The sequence below is a fragment of the Moschus berezovskii genome, chromosome 7, assembly GCF_049115385.1.
Source record: "Moschus berezovskii isolate FMDL1 chromosome 7, NW_MosBer_1.0, whole genome shotgun sequence".
In the NCBI taxonomy this organism is placed as follows: domain Eukaryota; kingdom Metazoa; phylum Chordata; class Mammalia; order Artiodactyla; family Moschidae; genus Moschus; species Moschus berezovskii.
Window position 1 is genome coordinate 32,246,702 of NC_142466.1, and position 19,440 is coordinate 32,266,141.

General features: G+C 38.2%; 1 protein-coding gene across 1 annotated transcript in view; it reads right to left on the minus strand.

Moving 5' to 3' along the window:
- Positions 1 to 19,440, minus strand: part of ADAMTSL1 (ADAMTS like 1) — a 529,587-nt gene that overhangs the window by 441,886 nt on the left and 68,261 nt on the right. Inside the window, exon 3 of the mRNA XM_088837881.1 lies at positions 1,494 to 1,539. Within this exon, the coding sequence (XP_088694007.1) occupies positions 1,494 to 1,539 (46 nt within the window). The remainder of the gene's footprint in view (positions 1 to 1,493; positions 1,540 to 19,440) is intronic.

Sequence of the window (19,440 nt, forward strand, 5' to 3'; positions counted from 1 at the left end):
TCAGGGAACAGAACATAAATTAGTATGCAAATAAGATAGGGATTTCCCTGGTGGTCCAGTGGTTAAAAGTCCATCAGCCAATGTAGGGGACATGGGTTTAATCACGGGTTGGGGAACTAAGATCCCACATTCCTAGGGGCAACTAAGCTCACAAACCACAACTAGAGAAGCCCACATTCTGCAAAAAAGAGCTTGCACAGTCAAAAAAAAAAAAAAGCTAAATATGATTGATTGACTATTATGAGAGTTGGGGCCAAACAATGGGACAACTATATTAGATAAAGTAGTCAAGGAAACCTCTTTGAAGAGGCGGCATTTGAGCTGAGATCAGAATAAGGAAGATGCCCATCATGCGAACATCAAAAAAAAGAACTTCTTTAAGAAAGTGATTCAGAAGCACTAGAGCTCTAAACATGCATGTAAAACATTCCTTTACTCCCACTACAACTCATTGCTCTAATTAAATCACTTGGGAAGTCTTACAGAGTGACTTTAATTTTGATCTCTCATATCTATTTCCTCCTGTTTTCAGCCCTCATTACTTCTTGCTCTCCACTTGTTTCCTGTTCCAGTGCATGCCTCACATCATTACAGAATTAAACTTCCCAAAGTGGAAGTCAGCAATATCCTACTCTCACTCCACAACCTCTGGTGACCCTCCATTAGTCACTGAAGGAATATAAACTTGGAAGCTTAATACTCAAATCTCTTCACGGTGTAACTGTAAAATATCTTTCTGTTCTTTTCTTCCATACAGCTAAGCACAATCCTATTTAAATTTGTGTTCAGAACACACCTTCAATATTCCTGTCTCCCAAGTTGCCTGTTATGTCTCCTCCACTTGGACTGGCTATCATCCCCTCCCACCCAGTCTGGGCCAATCACAGCCTTCCTAGGCTTCTCGGCCCTACGTCAAATCACCTCCTTCTGGAAGGCCCTTCAGATTTCTCTCTGCTTTTAACCCACAAGAACTTAATCCCTTCCTTTCTACATTTGTCAGCATCTGTCTTCTCTTGCTACATCCCTTACCATAACACAGATGTTTTAAGACAGCGTCCACATGCTATTTATCCTTGTAGTAGTTCCATGCTTCACATACAGTTGGTATTGAACAGTATTTGTTAAACGAATGAATTTATCAAATCTGAGTTTGATGAACTGATGTTTATTTCATGATCCCCAAGTGGTTTCCCTTTTCTCATTTCTCTTTTTGCTTTCAAGAGACCTAGATGTGAAGCCAGAAAACAGAAAGGAAACACAGTTCTTATTTTTAAAAAGTGTAGTTAGTTTCAATTTGGCCAAGTGATTAAAAGTTTGTCTTGAGCAATGTTAAAAATACCTATTTTTTGATGTATATAATCCATATACCATGAAATAAATAACTCTTGGTAATATACTAATTAGTTGATATCTGCTCAGGATACAGGAGACTGCTTAGCATTATTCAGGGCTTAAAAAATACATTATCACAATCATAGAACGTTAATGCTTACCACATTACTGCATGTTCTATATCGGATATTTCTTCCTTCACAGCTCCTGGGGGAGGGGAAAAAAAACAACTCATTACCACCAACGAAAGACCCCAAATTTCAATGGTTTTCTTAGAAAATCAATTTCCTTTTTAAAACCAGTATAAGAGCCTCTGTTTTCTTTTGAATATGCCCTTGTAGGAGTTACTATCAAATACTAAATAGAGCAGATCTAAAGAAGCTGTATACGCAAACTGACTTCTCCATTAGACTTGAAACTAAGTATTAATTCTCCTGCAAAAGTTGTCAAAATAAGTATAGTAAGTTCCCTAAATCCGAACCTTCAAGCTGAACACATGCAAAGATGTGAACGTGAGTTCACACAGCCAATCACGTAAGTTAGCTCAAGGGTCTGGTGCACATTGCCACATGTGTGAATCCTTTACAAGTGGTTGTGCTTTTGTGTACTTAACTGTACAGCACTGTATAGAGTACAGTACTACAGTATCTTTATTTCAAGCCCAGGATGTCAGGAAGCATAGAAACAGCAAAGATGTAGCTGGTACTGCTACGAAGCACCAGGAATTGGAGGCCCAGAGAAAGCATAAAGAGAAACAAGAGGAACAAGAAGTAATTGAAGAACCAGAGAGTCATGATGGAGTAAATGGCAGAGGGATTTTCTTTATTTGAGGAGGAACTGTTAGTCTTTTGAGGCACAGGACTGGAACACAGAATGATATACAAAGGTTGCAGCAGCCATTCAGAATGCAATCCAGTGCAACTGTGTCATCTATGATGAGAAAAAAAGAAAAGAACTACTATCCAGACATCACTGGATTCTTCTTTCAAGAGGATAGATAGAACTGAATCCAGCAAAGAACCAGAACTTGTGCCGACAATGTCAGGCGTGACTGAAACTGCAGCTTTCCCTCCATCTCCTATTACTGACGACCCTTCAGTTCTTCTAGCTCCCACCTCTTCTCCCTCCTCCAGCCAGTAACTCTCCTTGCCTGTTCAGTAGAAGCCAGGCCCCGTATGCTACCTGCTGTACTGTACTATTATACTTTTCACGGGACTGCACTGTAAGATTAAAAACTTTTTATTTCTTGCGTTTGTTTGTTTTTGTGTGTGTGTATTATGTGTGTGCAAAGTATTATAAGCCTATTATAGTACAGTACTATATAGTCAATTGTGTTAGCTGGGCACTTAAGCTAACTTTGTTTGGCTTATGAACAAGTTGGATTTATGAATGTGCTCCCAGAGCAGAACTTACTTATATGTGCTGTGATTAATGGGTTCGCAAAGAGTCAGACACGACTGAGTGACTGAACTGAACCGAACTGAGGGGACTTAATGTACTTATTTGTTGCTGTTTAGTCACTAAGTTGTGTCCAATTCTGCGCCACCAAGGACTGTAGCCTGACAGGCTCCTTTGTCCAAAGGATTTCCCAGGCAAAAACACTGCAGTGGGTTGCTATTTCCTTCTTCAGGGGATCTTTCCAACCCAGGGATCGAACCCACATCTCCTGCACTGACAGGTAAATTCTTTACCAGTGAGCCACTAGGGAAGTTCACTGTACTTACAATGAGTTTGTATTTAATCTAATTTTAATGTAAAAAATATTGTTAATTATTTCTTAATATCTCAATTATTTCTGATACAAAATTAAAGACAGATTTCACTAATATGATAGATCTCAGATCTTCATATGATAAAAATTAGACTTAACATTCAATGTATTTCTTAAAATTACACATTTAAGGATACAAAAAGTCATAATTCTTAAAGCAATAGTTTCAGTGCTAAAGTACATGCTCATTGTAGAGGTTTTAGAAAAGAAAGATGATCCCAAAGAAAAAAATCCCATACTCCCAAAGTTGTCTCATGTAAAGATAATTACTGATATTTTGATATACTAATTTCTTTCCAATTCAGAGGGAAATAACAGTACTTCTACAATTTTATAGCCTGCTTTGCTTTCACTTAAATTTTTTGAAGGTATTTCTCATACTACTAAGTAACTTTAAAAACATCATTTTGAGAGCTACATACTATTCCATCAAATGGTGTAACTTGTGAAATCATTCTTTCATTTCTTGTCATTTAAGTAATTTCCAACATAGAGGTTGATAAATGATAGTGTGATAAATCAAATCCATGTATGTCTTATCCAAGTTTCTGACTAATTAGAAAAGATAAGTTTCTAAAAGTGGAATTATGACACTAAAAGAAATGAACTTTTATAAGGCTCTTGATAAATATAGCCAAATTGTATTTCATAAAGGCTGTACTACTACATATTCCCACCATCAATACAAGGGAGTTTCCATTTGACTGAACTCTTGTGAACAGAAACAATCGATTTTTGATGAACCATTCAATGACGGCATAAAACAGCAGTACTCTGCTCTTTTCAGAATGTCACACTTTAACAAAAAGTAAAATATAATATATGAAATTCTGAGAGAATGATTATACTAATAATAAATAACTATGGAATTCTGGGTACATTTCTGAGGTTTTTTTTTTTGTACATTAGAACCCTAGGAGACAGGGTACTATCCTCAGATCCATTTTATGGATGAGATCATGGAAGACTAGGGAGCTGAAGTAACTTGCCAAAATCACACAACTAGTAAATAGTAGAGCTGAGATTTGAAACTGAGCCATTCAGAGCTTACACACATAACTGTGATGCTTCACTGTCCCAATTTACTTGTTTGTTGAACACACATCTACTGAACTTCTAGTATGAGGTGGGCAATGCATTTACTTCTGGGAATACAAAGAAGAATTAGTATGACTTAGTCTTCACTGTAAAGAAAATTACTCATAAAATTCTGACTTGGTGTAAGAAATGCTGGATAGTATTTGTGTTAGGTCTTCAGAACACTATCAAAAAGAAAATGCCATCTGAAAATATGATTGCCGTTGTTCAGTTGCTCAGTTATGTCCAACTCTTTGCAACTCCATGGACTGCAGCACGCCAGGTTTCCCTGTCCTTCACCATCTCTCGGAGTCTGCTCAAACTCATGTCCATTGAGTCAGTGATGCCATCCAACCATCTCATTCTGTGTAGTCCCCTTCTCCTCCTGCATTCTATCTTTCCCATCATCATGGTCTTTTCCAATGAGTCAGCTCTTTGCAACAGGGGGCCAAAGTATTGGAGCTTCAGCTTCAGCATCAGTCATTCCAATGAATATTCAAGGTTGATCTCCTTTAGGATTGACTGGTTTGATATCCTTGCTGTCCAAGGAATTCACAAGAGTCTTCTCCAGCACCATAGTTTGAAAGCATCAACTCTTTGGCACTCAGCCTTTGGGTGAATTATAATTACCCAAAGGCTATCTTAGAGAGATAGAAAGATCCCAGGCTTGAAGACTTGACTATAACCAGACTGACTATATTAATATGCACTCAACAACAGAATGGGACCAAGGAAAGACAAGGCTGGCCAGAATCATAGGAAAAAAGGAGAATGGAAGAGATACTAGGTTGTCAGTGCCCCACCCAACAAAGGCCCAGGTTAATGTCCAATGATCTTCCGGATCCCCTTAGCTAGGTTATTGCCATCACAGTACAGATGCCTCATATCAACCTACCTGATGCCAGTGAGCTTTTTGCTTATTCCAGAAACATCCCTCATTATAATACGATGTTGATCAAGCCATTTGCCAAGAGCAGTCTTTTTTTTTATATAACTGCTAAGAGGCAGAGGGGCTGGTTATGCTGTGATGGGTATGGTTCATGTTATGGACATGTAAGTAAATAAATCATTTTCATTGTAAGTGAATAAATTAGCATTTTAATATTATTCTCACAGGCTAAGTCACTGTGCGTCTACCTCCAAGAGAAGGATCTCTTGTGTGATTGCTAAAAATATATCAGGTTTCTGAGTTGAAAAAGATGAGAGCTAGCCTCCAGCTTATGACAAATTTTACATGGTAATTAATTCTGTGACCAGGAGGTCTTTGGTAGCAATCCATGTAGACATCAGTGTTGGCTGAATGTGGTATGTTTTTTGATTTTGAAATTCCTGGAGCATATGTGACGTAGTGTAGTGGTCAACAGTAACCACTTTGAAAGCAGAGTCTCCTTTCTGAAATCCTGCCCCCATTCCTTAGTTTCTATACCTCAGTTCTGTCATCTGTAAAATGGAATAATAATACTCATCTCCTGGGATTATTTTGAGGAGTAACCAAGTTAATATTTGTGAAGCAGTTCAAACAGTGCTTCACATATAAAAGCATTATGTAGACATTTAACAAAGTAATTGTGTAAAAGATGTAAATATATAATAGATATTAAAAGAGATGAAGGATACGTGGAGAAGAAACCATAGGCAAAGATGCAGAGGAATGAAAAGATATGGTGCGTTTCTACATTTTCAAGCAGTTATGGAATATTGGGTGTATACAGGGAATTGCAGAAGATAAAAATGCCTTCTAGCCATGAACTTTGCAGTAGGTAAAGGGGGCCCACTGAGGCAGTTAAAACAAAGGAGATCCAATGATGATTTCTTGCTTGTGAACTCTGGCATTAATCACGAAGACTTTAAAATGCTGTTTTTCACCCTCCTCGTATTTTCCTAGCCTTACTCCCTGAAAGGAATAATGGAAACACAGCTGAACTAGGAGTTTGATGATGTGAGTCATAGATTTTGCTCTTTCCCTGGCATAAGTCTCTCAGTCCCTCAGGTTTTGCTTCCTCATCTGTCAGCTGGATATCACTGGATCTGGAAATGGCCCTGCCTAAAGTTGTGATGCTTTTGAACTGTGGTGTTGGAGAAGACTCTTGAGAGCCCCTTGGACTGCAAGGAGATCAAACCAGTCCATCCTTAATAGATGAGAAAACTGAGGCTGAGAAAGGCTAGGAGGCTGAAAACCATATACATAAAAAGAAAGAACTAGGGATTGGAACTCAGGTTTGCCTAACGCCAGAGTATATAAAACAATAATAATATAAAAGGAACAAGATAGATGTGTAAAATACTAACAGTAGATCAAATCTGGAAGGCTGAGTTCACTGCATCTTATTTTCCACATCAGTATATCACCTGCTTCTCAATTCTGAGAAATCCAGTGAGTAAATGACATCTAGATACACTCTGTAGATTTGGAACATCTCTTAGAGAACCACACTCCTCAGTAAAATGTAGTGTGAAAGAACTTCAGTGAAAAAAACTTGCAGTTTTTAAAAGTTCAAGTGTATTAAATTTGAATACAAATTTTACTTAAGTAACAAAGTGACTATTTCACCACAAGGATTTTAATTCTTGCCAAGCATGAATTTCTTCATCCAAGGCATTTATCTGGGCACAAAAGCCTCATGTGAGAATTATGCAGTAAAAAATATTTTCTTCCCTTTTAAAACTTCTTTAAAAAATAGTCTGTTAATATAAAACAGCTGAATGATTTTCTTCACATTTTAACAAAATAAAATTCACCTCTGGAAAGGAAAACAAGCATTAGAAATTTCAGTCCAAAATGGTTTCCGAGGAAAGTTATAGGCCATCAATAACGAATGATTTAAGTAAATGCGCCTGCTCAATGCAAACTATGAAATAGTTACAGGACTATTTAGTGAGTTAAGTATTGGACCAATTAAGGAATCAGAAACTGGTTCAAGTATAAAAGAACAAAATATAAAAAAATATATTTTGAAACCAAATTTGAATAGAGATTTTCTTATTGATATCAGCACTTCACTCCTACCCAGTCATTTATTAATTTTGACTTAAGTTCCTTTTCTCAATTACAAGCTATTATTTGTGAATTATTCAAACTTTAATTCACTTATAATGAGATTAGTATAGGCTTGAAGAATACTTTATTGGTCTCCAATTAACACATAACAAACCATCCAAACTCCTCCAAGACTTAAAATCCTGATGTTACCCTAGTTTCAATTACCATAATTTAACAATCTTAGAAGAGATGGCTTGCCATAGAAAATTAAAAAGCTCCCTTTCTAGGCTTTAGCCATCTGTTGGCTTTTTTCATCCCTGCTTTCTTAAATCTTTAAAAGAGGAAGGTATATTTGATTTATCTCTCATTAAGAATTTTAAAAATCTGATAAAATATTTCAATTTAAATTACAAATTCTTCTTATCTCTTCTTTAAGCAAACCGATTCTTCTGGTGAAATAACCAGACTCATCCTTGGTGTTAGTGTCTCATTTCAAGAAAATCTGGTAATTATGTACTTTCAATACCAGAGTTCTTAAGGACAATAACACTTATGTTAGACTCATGAAGCTTTGTCTTTGATTACCTAAAACCAAAGAGTGCCGTTAAGAGAGAATAGGTTACTGTATTTCTCTGAGTACCTATGGACTCATGGGCAAAGAATTTTGAAATAAGAGCATTCATCTGCTTATCTCTCTCTTTTTTTAATCATCCAAAAGGAAACTATGTGCTCTTTACAAGAGAACAGGCCTAAAACCATATCAGCAACTCACTCCAGGAAGACTCTGGGTCCTTTAGACTGTGGGTCTGAAAATGATCATGCTTTGGACAAGACCAACAGTTTGAGAGCCCCAACTAGGGCTTCATGGAGTGCTAGAGCTCTGCTTTCCTCCTTCACTTCAAGTGAAACTTTCAGTGTTCACGGGAGCCAGAGAGCAGGAGGGGGTCCCCTAGGAGCCAGTTAAAATACTTCTCCATTTCTGGGGCTTTTTACAAAGACCTCAAGAGGAATAACAAATTCTGAGAACACCCAAGAGAACCAAGTGCAAATGCACTGTTGGGCTGCTTTTCACGTTCCATAGGCACATTATCATAAGAGTTTCTTTTGGGAATTGACACTTGATACCAATGAACCTGACCATTAAAAAAGAAGTTATATGAACCTGCGGACACTGTGTGTAATGTTATCCTCAGATGCTCACTATCCTAATCCATGGGTCAAACTGGATGCAGAAAACCTAGGGACTAGAACTGGAGGTGCATGCACCACAGATGGTTAGCAGTAGTCTTGCTTTGCACGAGGGAGAAAAGGAGATAGAAGACATGCCATCCCTGTGACTCTCGTAAGTCTCAAGTTCTCATTTTCCCCTTAGACCTCTCTGTCTCACTCTTGTGCTTAAAAAAGTCATTCTTTAATGTTCTGCGTTTTATTCTATGTTTAAAACAGAATATCTTTCATGAGAATGAAAATGAGCCTTATTTATGTAGAAACTTAATTTGTGTGACAGTTGGTCCAAATAGGAGTCAATTCAACAATGTCCTTTCTTCAAAAAGTATCTACATAAAAACAGAGAGTAGTATGGGGGTTACCAGGATCCTGGAGGTGGAGAAGTTGGAGAGATGTCTTTTAAGGGAATGAACTTGCAACTAGTAGATAAATGAGTCCTGGAGATCTAAAGAACAGCTTAGTGATTATAGACAAGACTGTATTATAAACTTCAGAACTGCTGACAGACTAGATCTTAATTGTTTCCACTATAAAAAAGCAACAATAATTTATGTGATAAAAATTAACATGATAGAAAACATTAATAGTCATACTGCAGTGTATACATGGATTAAATCAACTTGTATGCCTTAAACTTGTACATTTTATGTCAATTATACCCCAATAAAAAGTATCTATAGATGACTATGCTTACGCTATATATTCATGATGTACTGTATCTCTAAATAATAGAAATGTTCTCGTATGCATCCTTAGTGGTTTATCAATATTAATAGAGAGAAGTATTTTTAACAAACATTAATGAATGTTTATTGACTCTGAACGTGAATCCTCTTCTATGCACCCAACCGCTTCAGCCATGTGCCCCCAGACAACCACCTATGTCTAATAATAAGAAATTCACTTACAAGAGTATCCATAACAAATACTGTTTAATCTGGTTACATTTGTCAATGAAAAACTGATCTCAAATATAAAAAAATGTCTTTGACCTTCTTCCTAGCAAACTTCAGTTGTGTTTTTTTTTCTCCTCCCATTTAAGGTTAAAGCTCCTTCATCAGACAAAGCCACCAAAATTCTAGGAGTAATATATTCTCAACACACACACAGCCTCCTGTGGAAAGGGCCTTTGAAACAAGGAGACAGAGGTCTTTGCTGCTGTGAGACATACAAATGCAAACATAAAAAACATCTCCCCTATTAAGTACTCAGTTGAAACATCCCTGAATCTCACGGAGGATGTCATTGTTTTGCACTGCCTCCTGCATGTGATATATCACGTAGCTCAAACAGATCAGTGCTAAGGGAGAGATTTATTTTTTTTCTGGCTAGCTAGATATGCAAGCCAAACTATTATGACAACTTGATAAATGCAGCTTTTGAAAATGCTTTCTGTTGTAATAATACAACAAACAACAAGGAGGCATGCAGCCAGGCATCATCCATCAGGTGAGCTGGCTGGGAACAGACATGGCCCTGGTGTCATACCAGCTCTTCTCCATCTGCCAGGAACTCTGATGTGGCCTAAAGAACCAAAAGAAGAGTGCACCCAAAAGTTGCATTTTGAAAACAATTTTAAACTGAAGGGGGGTAATAGAATCTCACCCTGAAAAACAGTGCCATAAATTGAATCCTCGATGTGAAAGTGTTTCTTTGGCATAGGTAATGTATTTTTGTAACCTTAGTTTTACAATTCAACACTTCTGCTCTATGCTAATCTTTCATTATAAAAACGTTCTGAAGGCTGTGCCAGCTTGGAAACTCTGATTTATGTATACAGAGACAGTTACTATAACTTCATGTGCAGACTGAATTCAATATAAATGGAAACCATGTAGGTTTAGAGAAAACAGTCTAAGATGACATCTCTGGATATTTGCTCTTTTCTTGACCCCAGGGAACTAAGGAAAGTGTCTTTATACTTTTACAGATTCCTGAGCAGCAGCTCAGAGTCTGAAAAGCTGCTCAATTAAAAGTTAGACCCATGAGGATATTATAGACTGAATTTTGGAGTTTGTCCTGTGAGTTTTCAATTGGTTTACTCGCTATTATGAGTGTTTGGTATGTTCTAAATTATGACTAGAAAAACAAGTGCCAACTTTTTCCCCAAAACAAGTATGATTTTACATATCTCTGCCTTGTCTTCAAAGGCAGACATGCTACAACAAAGCATCAAGTTCTCACAAATGTGGGCTAGGGTTATGAAAGTGAGGAGTGTGCTCATGTAATCAAAAGAGAAGAATGCAAGAACAATGACACTGGAAACCACAGTGATCATGCCCAGCTTCTAATGAAACCAGAAACTGCTCCAAGTAGACCCCTCAGATAATCTAATGAGACAATATACAACACACCATCTCAAAGCGAAGATGAGCCCCTGGGCAAGATGCTCGGGTTCACAAGCTTTGGTAGAATGCTTTCTGATTCATAGTCACTTCACACATTTATTGAGCATCCAATGGGAGCCAGTACTAAGCCAGGCATTGTGAAAGGTACAACAATGAGCACTCCCCTGACCCTTCTCAAAGCTATAATTAAGTTGTAAAGAAGTCCATGAGTCCAAATAGAACACATATCAGTACAAAGTAGGATCAACAACTAATGAGCATGGTCTGGAAACTAAATATGGAGAAACTGGACAGAGGGACCAATTGATGAGAGACAGAAGTAACTTATGAAGGGGATGTCTTAGGAGGGGTGTCATTATGGGTCATTTGAGTCCCAAGAGGGTGATGGGAGAGGGAAAATTCAAGAAACAGCCTTGGCCTGCGAGCCACAACTACTGAGGCCACGTGCCACAACTACTGAAGTCCGTGCTCTAGAGCCTGTGCTCCACAACAACAGAAGCCACCACAATGAGACCTTGCACCAAAACTACAGAGAAGCCCTAATTCACGGCAACTCACTGCAAGAGAAAGCCCTTGCACAGCAGTGAAGACCCATCACAGCCAAAAATTATTTAATCAATTAGTTTAAAAAAATAAACAGCCTTCCCTCCCTACTCCAGCTTCTCAAAGTATGGCAGTAAGTTTCTGGCCCCCACAGTCAATTCTGCCAATTCACTCAGTCTTGACTGAGAGCCTACTGTGTGCAAAACAGGAAGCTATAAAGAAAAGCCAAGATAAAACCTGTGCCCATGGGGCTGATAGCTTAGTGGAGGACAGGGTCTTATAAATAGCCATAACAAGTCAAGCTATGTAAAAGTCACTAAAAATGGTGAAAACAATGTCTTAGAAATACAGCAAAGTGAGACTGGTGGAGGAGGGGGGTGTCACTGCTGGAAGTAACTTTAAACAACTGAGGGTTTGTGGGCCGGGGCAGCGGGATGCATTGTAAGAAGAGGGCTCATCAGGAGAAGAGGCACAGAGTTGGTAGCGTGGCCCCCAGTTGAAAGGATCAGGACACAGATCTGCAGCCACCCAGGATGCTTGTCACTTTCAGAAAATGATATAAATATATATATATTTTAAATGTATTTTGCCTATTTGTTTTTCTGCTTTGTAGTTTATTTGTGTGATCTCTGAGCCCCAGGGCCCAGTGAAGCGTGTTAGCACTCCACAAGCTTTTATTGAAAAATGGAATGAAGGAGGGAGGGAGGGAGAGGGAGGGAAGGAAAAGAGAAAAGAGGGAAGAGAGGAGAGAGGGAAGAAAGGAAGGAACAGAGGAAAGAAAGGATAGAGGAAGGAAGGAAGGTAAGGGATGAAGGTACAGAACAGAAGGAAATGCAATACGGATAATTTCAGGTCACAGAGAAATTTTGGCCTCATGTTTGATCTAATTTTTGACCCTGAAACCCAATTAAAATCTTTCTCAAATAAATCAAAGATGAAAAGTTTAAAATGAAATTAAACCAGAGGAGAGAAACGTTGGCACTTTTCTACAGACATGTTTACCTGCACATATTTACTCAAAGTTGCATTTGTCTCTTCAATGCATTTGTCCCCTTGAAGAGGGAAAGGGGTGGGGGCTGAGGGGCTGCTGCCTTTGGCTTGGGATCCACCAGCAGGAAGGATATGCACTTTATAATACATACACACATGCCATAAGGTTTGCAAATGATCTTACACTTGCTCAGTAGCCAAAAGAGGCAAAGAATGAGAATAAAAACAAATGTGTTTCAGCAACATCAAGTCCAACTTTTCCATCTTCCCCATGAGGAAAATGTATATTATGAAACTCTAGGACTCTCACAACCTCACCCCATACAACCCTGGAGCTGGGAATTTATGAATTATTTTGGCTAGAGACAAAAGTTCTTCAATCAGCCCATATCACCCAGATGTCTGATGCATAATGAGAGCCTGGAGAATCACAACATTTTTCTTTAAAACTATTCATATTCACAGCAGTTTTTACTCCTCTTCGTGTCTTACATGAAAATGGGTCACATATTTGAAGTGGAGTTGAAAGGCACCTTAGACATTCTTTCAGTATAAATATGTATTGAACACCTAATCTGTTCCAAGCACTGTCCACATGACATCATAGTGTGTGTGTGCTAAGTCGCTTCAGTCATGTCTGACTCTGCAACCCCATGGACTGTAGCCTACCAGCCTCCTCTGTCCATGAGATTCTCTAGGCAAGAATACTTGAATGGGTTGCTGTGCCCTCCTCCAGGGGATCTTCCTGACCCAGGTCTCTTAGATCTACCTGCATTGGCAGGCAGGTTCTTTACCACCAATGTCACCTGGGAAGCTCAAGACATCATAGACGAGCCACTAAATCCCACATCCAATGTCATACAGCTAGAAAAAAGTAGGGCCAAGAGTCACAATTAGTAGTTTGATAAAAGAATAAAAAGGATAATTCACAAAATAGGATAAAGTTTCTAACAGAGACAATGAAATACATTGTTTTGTTTTTTAAGATCTAGGTTCCCAAATAGTTGACTGCTTCCCATAGGAAAGGATCTCTTATTCTGACTAGTAAGTCCCACTCCAAAGGCAAGGTAGAGGCTGGCCCTTAAACTATTTGAACTTGGCATATGTAGTTATGGGCTTTGGCTGATGATCACACATAAATATGATGCTATTTATTGTTCTATACTTATTTTTTCTGTCTCGGGGTAAATAATTCATTCCCAAGTGTATGTAACTCTGATATTGCTCTGTTTTTCTTTTGCTCTTAATATCTGGTGTCCCTTTTTCTTTAAATCTCTCTCACAAACACATAAACACACACACACATCCTTTCTCTCCTCTATTTCCCATCCCCCACACTCAGTGGCTGAAACGGAGCAAAACAGATAAACTCCCCTTTTCTGTTGTACGAACTGGGCTCAAACAGAGGAAACAGAATTAAGGAAGTCTTTGGTGGGGGACAGGGATAATGACAGATGCTGAATTGAAGATGGAAAATTAAACTCTATGGTTGAGAAATTTAACAAGCCTATATGCAGGGCAGGAATAGAGATAAAGATGTAGTGAACGAACCTGTGGACATGGCTGGGGGAAGGAGAGGGTGGGACAAATTGAGAGAGTAGCGATGACATATATACACTACCGTGTATAAAATGGATAGCCATATATAGCTTTTATTATGTTGAGGTATATTCCTTCTATTCCCACCTTCTGGAGGGTTTTTATCATAAATGGATGTTGAATTTTGTCAAAGGCTTTCTCTGCATCAACTGAGATAATCACGTGGTTTTTATTTTTCAGTTTGTTAATGTGGTGTATTACATTGATTAATTTGTGGATATTGAAGAATTCTTGCATCCCTGGGATAAAGTCAACTTGGTCTTCTTAATGTGTTGTTGGATTCTGACTGCTAGAATTTTGTTAAGGAGTTTTGCATCTATGTTCATCAGTGATATTGGCCTGTAGTTTTCTTTTTTTGTGGCATCTTTACCAGGTTTTGGGATTACGGTGATGGTGGCCTCATAGAATGAGTCTGGAAGTTTCCCTTCCTCAGCAATTTTCTGGAAGAGTTTGAGTAGAATAGGTGTTAGCTCTTCTCTAAATTTTTGGTAGAATTCAGCTGAGAAGCCGTCTGGACCTGGGCTTTTGTTTGCTGGAAGATTTCTGATTTTCCTGGTTCAGTTTTGTACTTTTCTAAGAATTTGTCCATTTCTTCCAAGTTGTCCATGTTATTGCCATATAATTGCTGATAGTAGTCTCTTATGATCCTTTGTATTTCTGTGTTGTCGGTTGTGATCTCTCCCTTTTCATTTCTAATTTTATTGATTTGGTTTTTCTCCCTTTGTTTCTTGATGAGTCTGGCTAGTGGTTTGTCAATTTTATTTACCCTCTCAAAGAACCAGCTTTTGGCTTTGTTGATTTTTGCTATGGTCTCTATTGTTTCTTTTGTATTTATTTCTGCCCTAATTTTTAAGATTTCTTTCCTTCTACTAAACCTGGGGTTCTTCATTTCTTCCTTTTCTAGTTTCTTTAGGTGTAGAATTAATCTCCAAAATATACAAGCAGCTCCTGCAGCTCAATTCCAAAAAATAAATGACCCAATCAAAAAATGGGCCAAAGAACTAAACAGACATTTCTCCAAAGAAGACATAAAGATGGCTACCAAACACATGAAAAAATGCGCAACATCCCTCATAATCAAAGAAATGCAAATGAAAACCACAATGAGGTACCATTTCACACCAGTCAGAATGGCTGCTATCCAAAAGTTTATAAGCAATAAATGCTGGAGAGGGTGTGGAGAAAAGGGAACCCTCTTACACTGTTGGTGGGAATGCAAACTAGTACAGCCACTATGGAGAACAGTGTGGAGATTCCTCAAAAAACTGGAAATAGAACTGCCATATGATCCAGCAATCGCACTCCTGGGCATACACACCGAGGAAACCAGAATTGAAAGAGACACATGTACTCCAATGTTCATCGCAGCACTGTTTATAACAGCCAGGACATGGAAGCAACCTAGATGTCTATCTGCAGACGAATGGATAAGAAAGCTTTGGTACATATACACAATGGAGTATTACTCAGCCATTAAAAAGAATACATTTGAATCAGTTCTAATGAGGTGGATGAAACTGGAGCCTATTATACAGAGTGAGGTAAGCCAGAAAGAAAAACACCAATACAGTATACTAATGCATATATATGGAATTTAGAAAGATGGTAATGATAACCCTGTATACGAGACAGCAAAAGAGACACAGGTGTATAGAATAGTCTTTTGGACTCTGTGGGAGAGGGTGAGGGTGGGATGTTTTGGGAGAATGGCATTGAAACATGTATATTATCATATGTGAAACGAATCACCAGTCCAGGTTTGATGCATGATACAGGATGCTCGGGGCTGGTGCACGGGGATGACCCAGACGGAGGATAAGGAGAGGAAGGAGGTGGGAGGGGGGTTCAAGAAGGTGAACACATGTACACCTGGGGCGGATTCATGTCAATGTATGGCAAAACCAATATAATATTGTAAAGTAATTAGCCTCCAAGGAAAAAAAAAGATAAAAAAAAAATGGATAGCCAATGGGAAGCAGATGCATTAACACAGGGAGCTCGGCTCAGTGCTCTGTGACTAGAGGGGTGAGATGCAGTTGGGTGGGAGGCAGACACAAGATGGGAGGGGATATATGTATACTTAGAGCTGATTCATGTTGTTGGACAGCAGAAACTAATACAACATTGCAAAGCAATTATACTCCAATTAAAAATAAATTTAAAAAATTTGCTGAAAGAAATTTTAATGAAATTGAGTTTGGAAAGTTGATCTCAGAGAATTTGCATAAATCATGCCAGTTACTGGGCATTAACTTAGTTATTCACTAACAACCTGGAGGCTTTACAGAGTCATATCCATAGACTTAATAATGGAATGGAAAAAAAATTTGAGAAAATACTAAGTCTATTCACCACTCTGGTCAAGGTTGATATTGAGTGGGTAGTGGTTTTAGTCGCTAAGTAGTGTCCGATTCTTTTGCAGCCCTGCCAGGCTGCTCTGTCCATGGGTTTTACCCAGGCAAGAATACTGGAGTGGGTTACCATTTCCTTCTCCAGGGGATCTTCCTAACCCAGGAACTGAACTCGCGTCTCCTGCACTGTAGGCAGATCCTTTACTGCTGAACCACCACAGAAGCTCTCTTGATTTTGAATAATACCAGACAATTGGAGAACTACTCAGAAAGGTTATCGCCATGGCTCACAGGAGTACAGTGGCAAACCATTACTTTTATATTCTGACATGCTGGTGTCTATGACTTTTCTTCCCACATTGAAGATTAAGTCATTTCATAAAAACCTGACTGAGAAATGTTAAACATAAATAAATCTCTTTACCAGAAAATAGATTCTTTTTTTTTCATTACTCCAGCCTCTAAATTCTTAGATTGCTGGAGACAAACGTCATCATTTCACTATCATGCCATCCAGTAGAGCAACAGTTCTAAAGTTCTAAGAGTGGACACACATTAAAGTTATTAGGAGAGCTTTTACAAAATTACTGATAGTAGGGCTCCAACCCCAGAGATTCTACTTTAATTGGTCTTTGGTGGAGCCCTGATATTTATATCATTTATGAAGCTTTCCAGGTGACTCTACAGTACAGCTGGGTTAAGAACCACTGCTACAGATTACTGTCGCTTAGTTGCTAAGTGGTGTCTGGCTTTCACGATTTCATGGACTGTGGCCTGCCAGGCTCCTTCATCCAGGGGATTCCCAGGCTAGAATACTGGAGTGGGTTGCCATTTCCTTCTCCATGAGATCTTCCTGATCCAGGAATCGAACCCATGTTTCTTGCATTGGCAGGCAGATTCTTTACCACTGAACCACTCAGGAAGCCCACAGAGTATTACCTATTTACAGAACTGGGAGAAATTCTCTTAGTTCTTAAAATACATTGCAACTATAATCAGTAGAAACTCAATATCATGACAAATTCTCAATAGCAAATGCCTATTCCTTGAACTTCATGTCCTAAGTTATACCTAGGAACATCTACATAATAGATGTTCAACAAATATTAACTGTATTCATAAAAACTGAGATTCAGCCTTAAAGGTCATATGTTTCTAAGAATTTATTCATTTTTTCTAGGTTTTCCTATTTTGGGGCACATAATGGTTCATAACAGTTCCTATCAGCCTTTTAATTTCTGAAGCATACATCGTAATGTTTCCTCTTTCATTTCTGATTTTATTTGCATCTTCTTTCTATTTTTTCCCTCAGGCTAGCTAAGGGTTTGTCAATTTCATCTTTTCAAAGACCAAATTCTTGGTTTGGTTGATCTTTTCTCTTGTTTTTCTATACTCTATTTGATTTACTTTTGCCCTCAGTTCAGTTCAGTTCAGTTCAGTTGCTCAGTCGTGTCCAACTAGTTCTTATTATTTCTTTCCTCTGCTAAAATGTGGGCTTAGTTTGTTCTCCTTTTTCTAGTTCAGCCCAATAACAAACAAAAATGTTGAAAGAGTAATATAATACCTCATGACAAAGAAAAGCCCAGGACCAGGTGGTTTCACAGGTGAATTCTAAAAAACATTTACAAATGATTAATGCAATTTTTCTTAAATTCTTCCAAAAAAACCAGAGGGAATACTTTTAAACTCAAAGCCTGAACAAGAAAAACAAAGCTGGAGGCATCACACTTCCTGGTTTCAAACTATATTACAAAATTATAGTAATCAATACAGTATGGAACTGGAACAAAAACAGGCATATAGATCAATGGAACAGAATAAAGAGTCTGGAAACATACCTGTGCCTACACAGTCTATTGATCTTTGACAAGGTGACAAGAACACAATGGGGGATAGGTAATATCTTCAATAAATGGTATTAGGAAAATTGGATAGCCATTTGCAAAAGAATGAAATTCTACCCTTATCTCATACCAAGTAATAAAAATTAACTCTAAATAGATGAAAGACTTAAACACGTCTTTATTAAACTATAAAGCTGCTAGAAGAAAACATAGAGAACAAAGCTTCTTGACACTGATATTAGCAACAATTCATTGATCATAACAGCAAATACACAGGCAACTAAGGCAAACATTGACAAGTGAAGTTGCATCAAACTAAAGAGCTTCTATACAACAAAGGAAACAATCAACAGAGTGAAAAGTCAACCTACCTAGTGGAAGAAAATATTTGCAAACCATATGTCTGATAAGGGGTTAATATCCAAAATATATTTAAAAACTCATATAAATCAAGAATTAAAAAAAAAACAATTAAAAAAATGGTCAAAGGACCTGAAAAAAAAAAGACATACAAGTGGCCAAAAGATGCATGAAAATATGTTCATCATCACTATCAGAGAAATCACAAGGGGACATCATTCACATCTGTTAGAATGGTTATCATCAAAAAGATAAGTGGAGAAGATATAGAGAAAAGGGAGCCTTATGCATTGTTGATGGAAATGTAAATTGGTGAAGGCATTATGAAAAACAGTATTGGGATTCCTTGTAAAATTAAAAACAACTACCATCCGTTCCGTTCTGTCACTCAGTCGTGTCCGACTCTATGCGACCCCGTGGACTGTAGCCTACCAGGCTTCTCCGTCCATGGGATTCTCCAGGCAAGAATACTGGAGTGGGTTACCGTTTCCTTCTCCAGGGGATCTTCCCGACCCAGGGATCGAACCCGGGTCTCCCACAATGGAGGCAGACGTATGACCCAGCAATTTCACTACCAGGTACAAATCCAAAGGAAATGAAATCTGAATCTTGAATAGACATATATTCATGTCCATTGTAGCATTATTCCTTATATAGTTGAGATATGAAAACAACTTAGAAGTCCCTAGATGAATGAATGGATAAAGAAAATGTGGTATGTACATACAATGGAATATTATTTAGTCTTAACAAAAATGGGGGTCCTGCCATTTGTGACAGCATAGGTGGGCTGCCGTCTATGGGGTCGCACAGAGTCAGACACGACTGAAGTGACTTAGCAGCAGCAGTAGCAGGTGAACCTGAAGGACATCATGCTGATTGAAATAAGCCAAACACAGAAAGACAAATACCAAATGATTTTGCTTATATGTGGAATCTAAAATACTAAAATTCATTGAAGCAGAGAGCAGAACAGTGGTTGCCAAGTGCAGTGGGAGTGGGACCGGGGTGGGGGGAC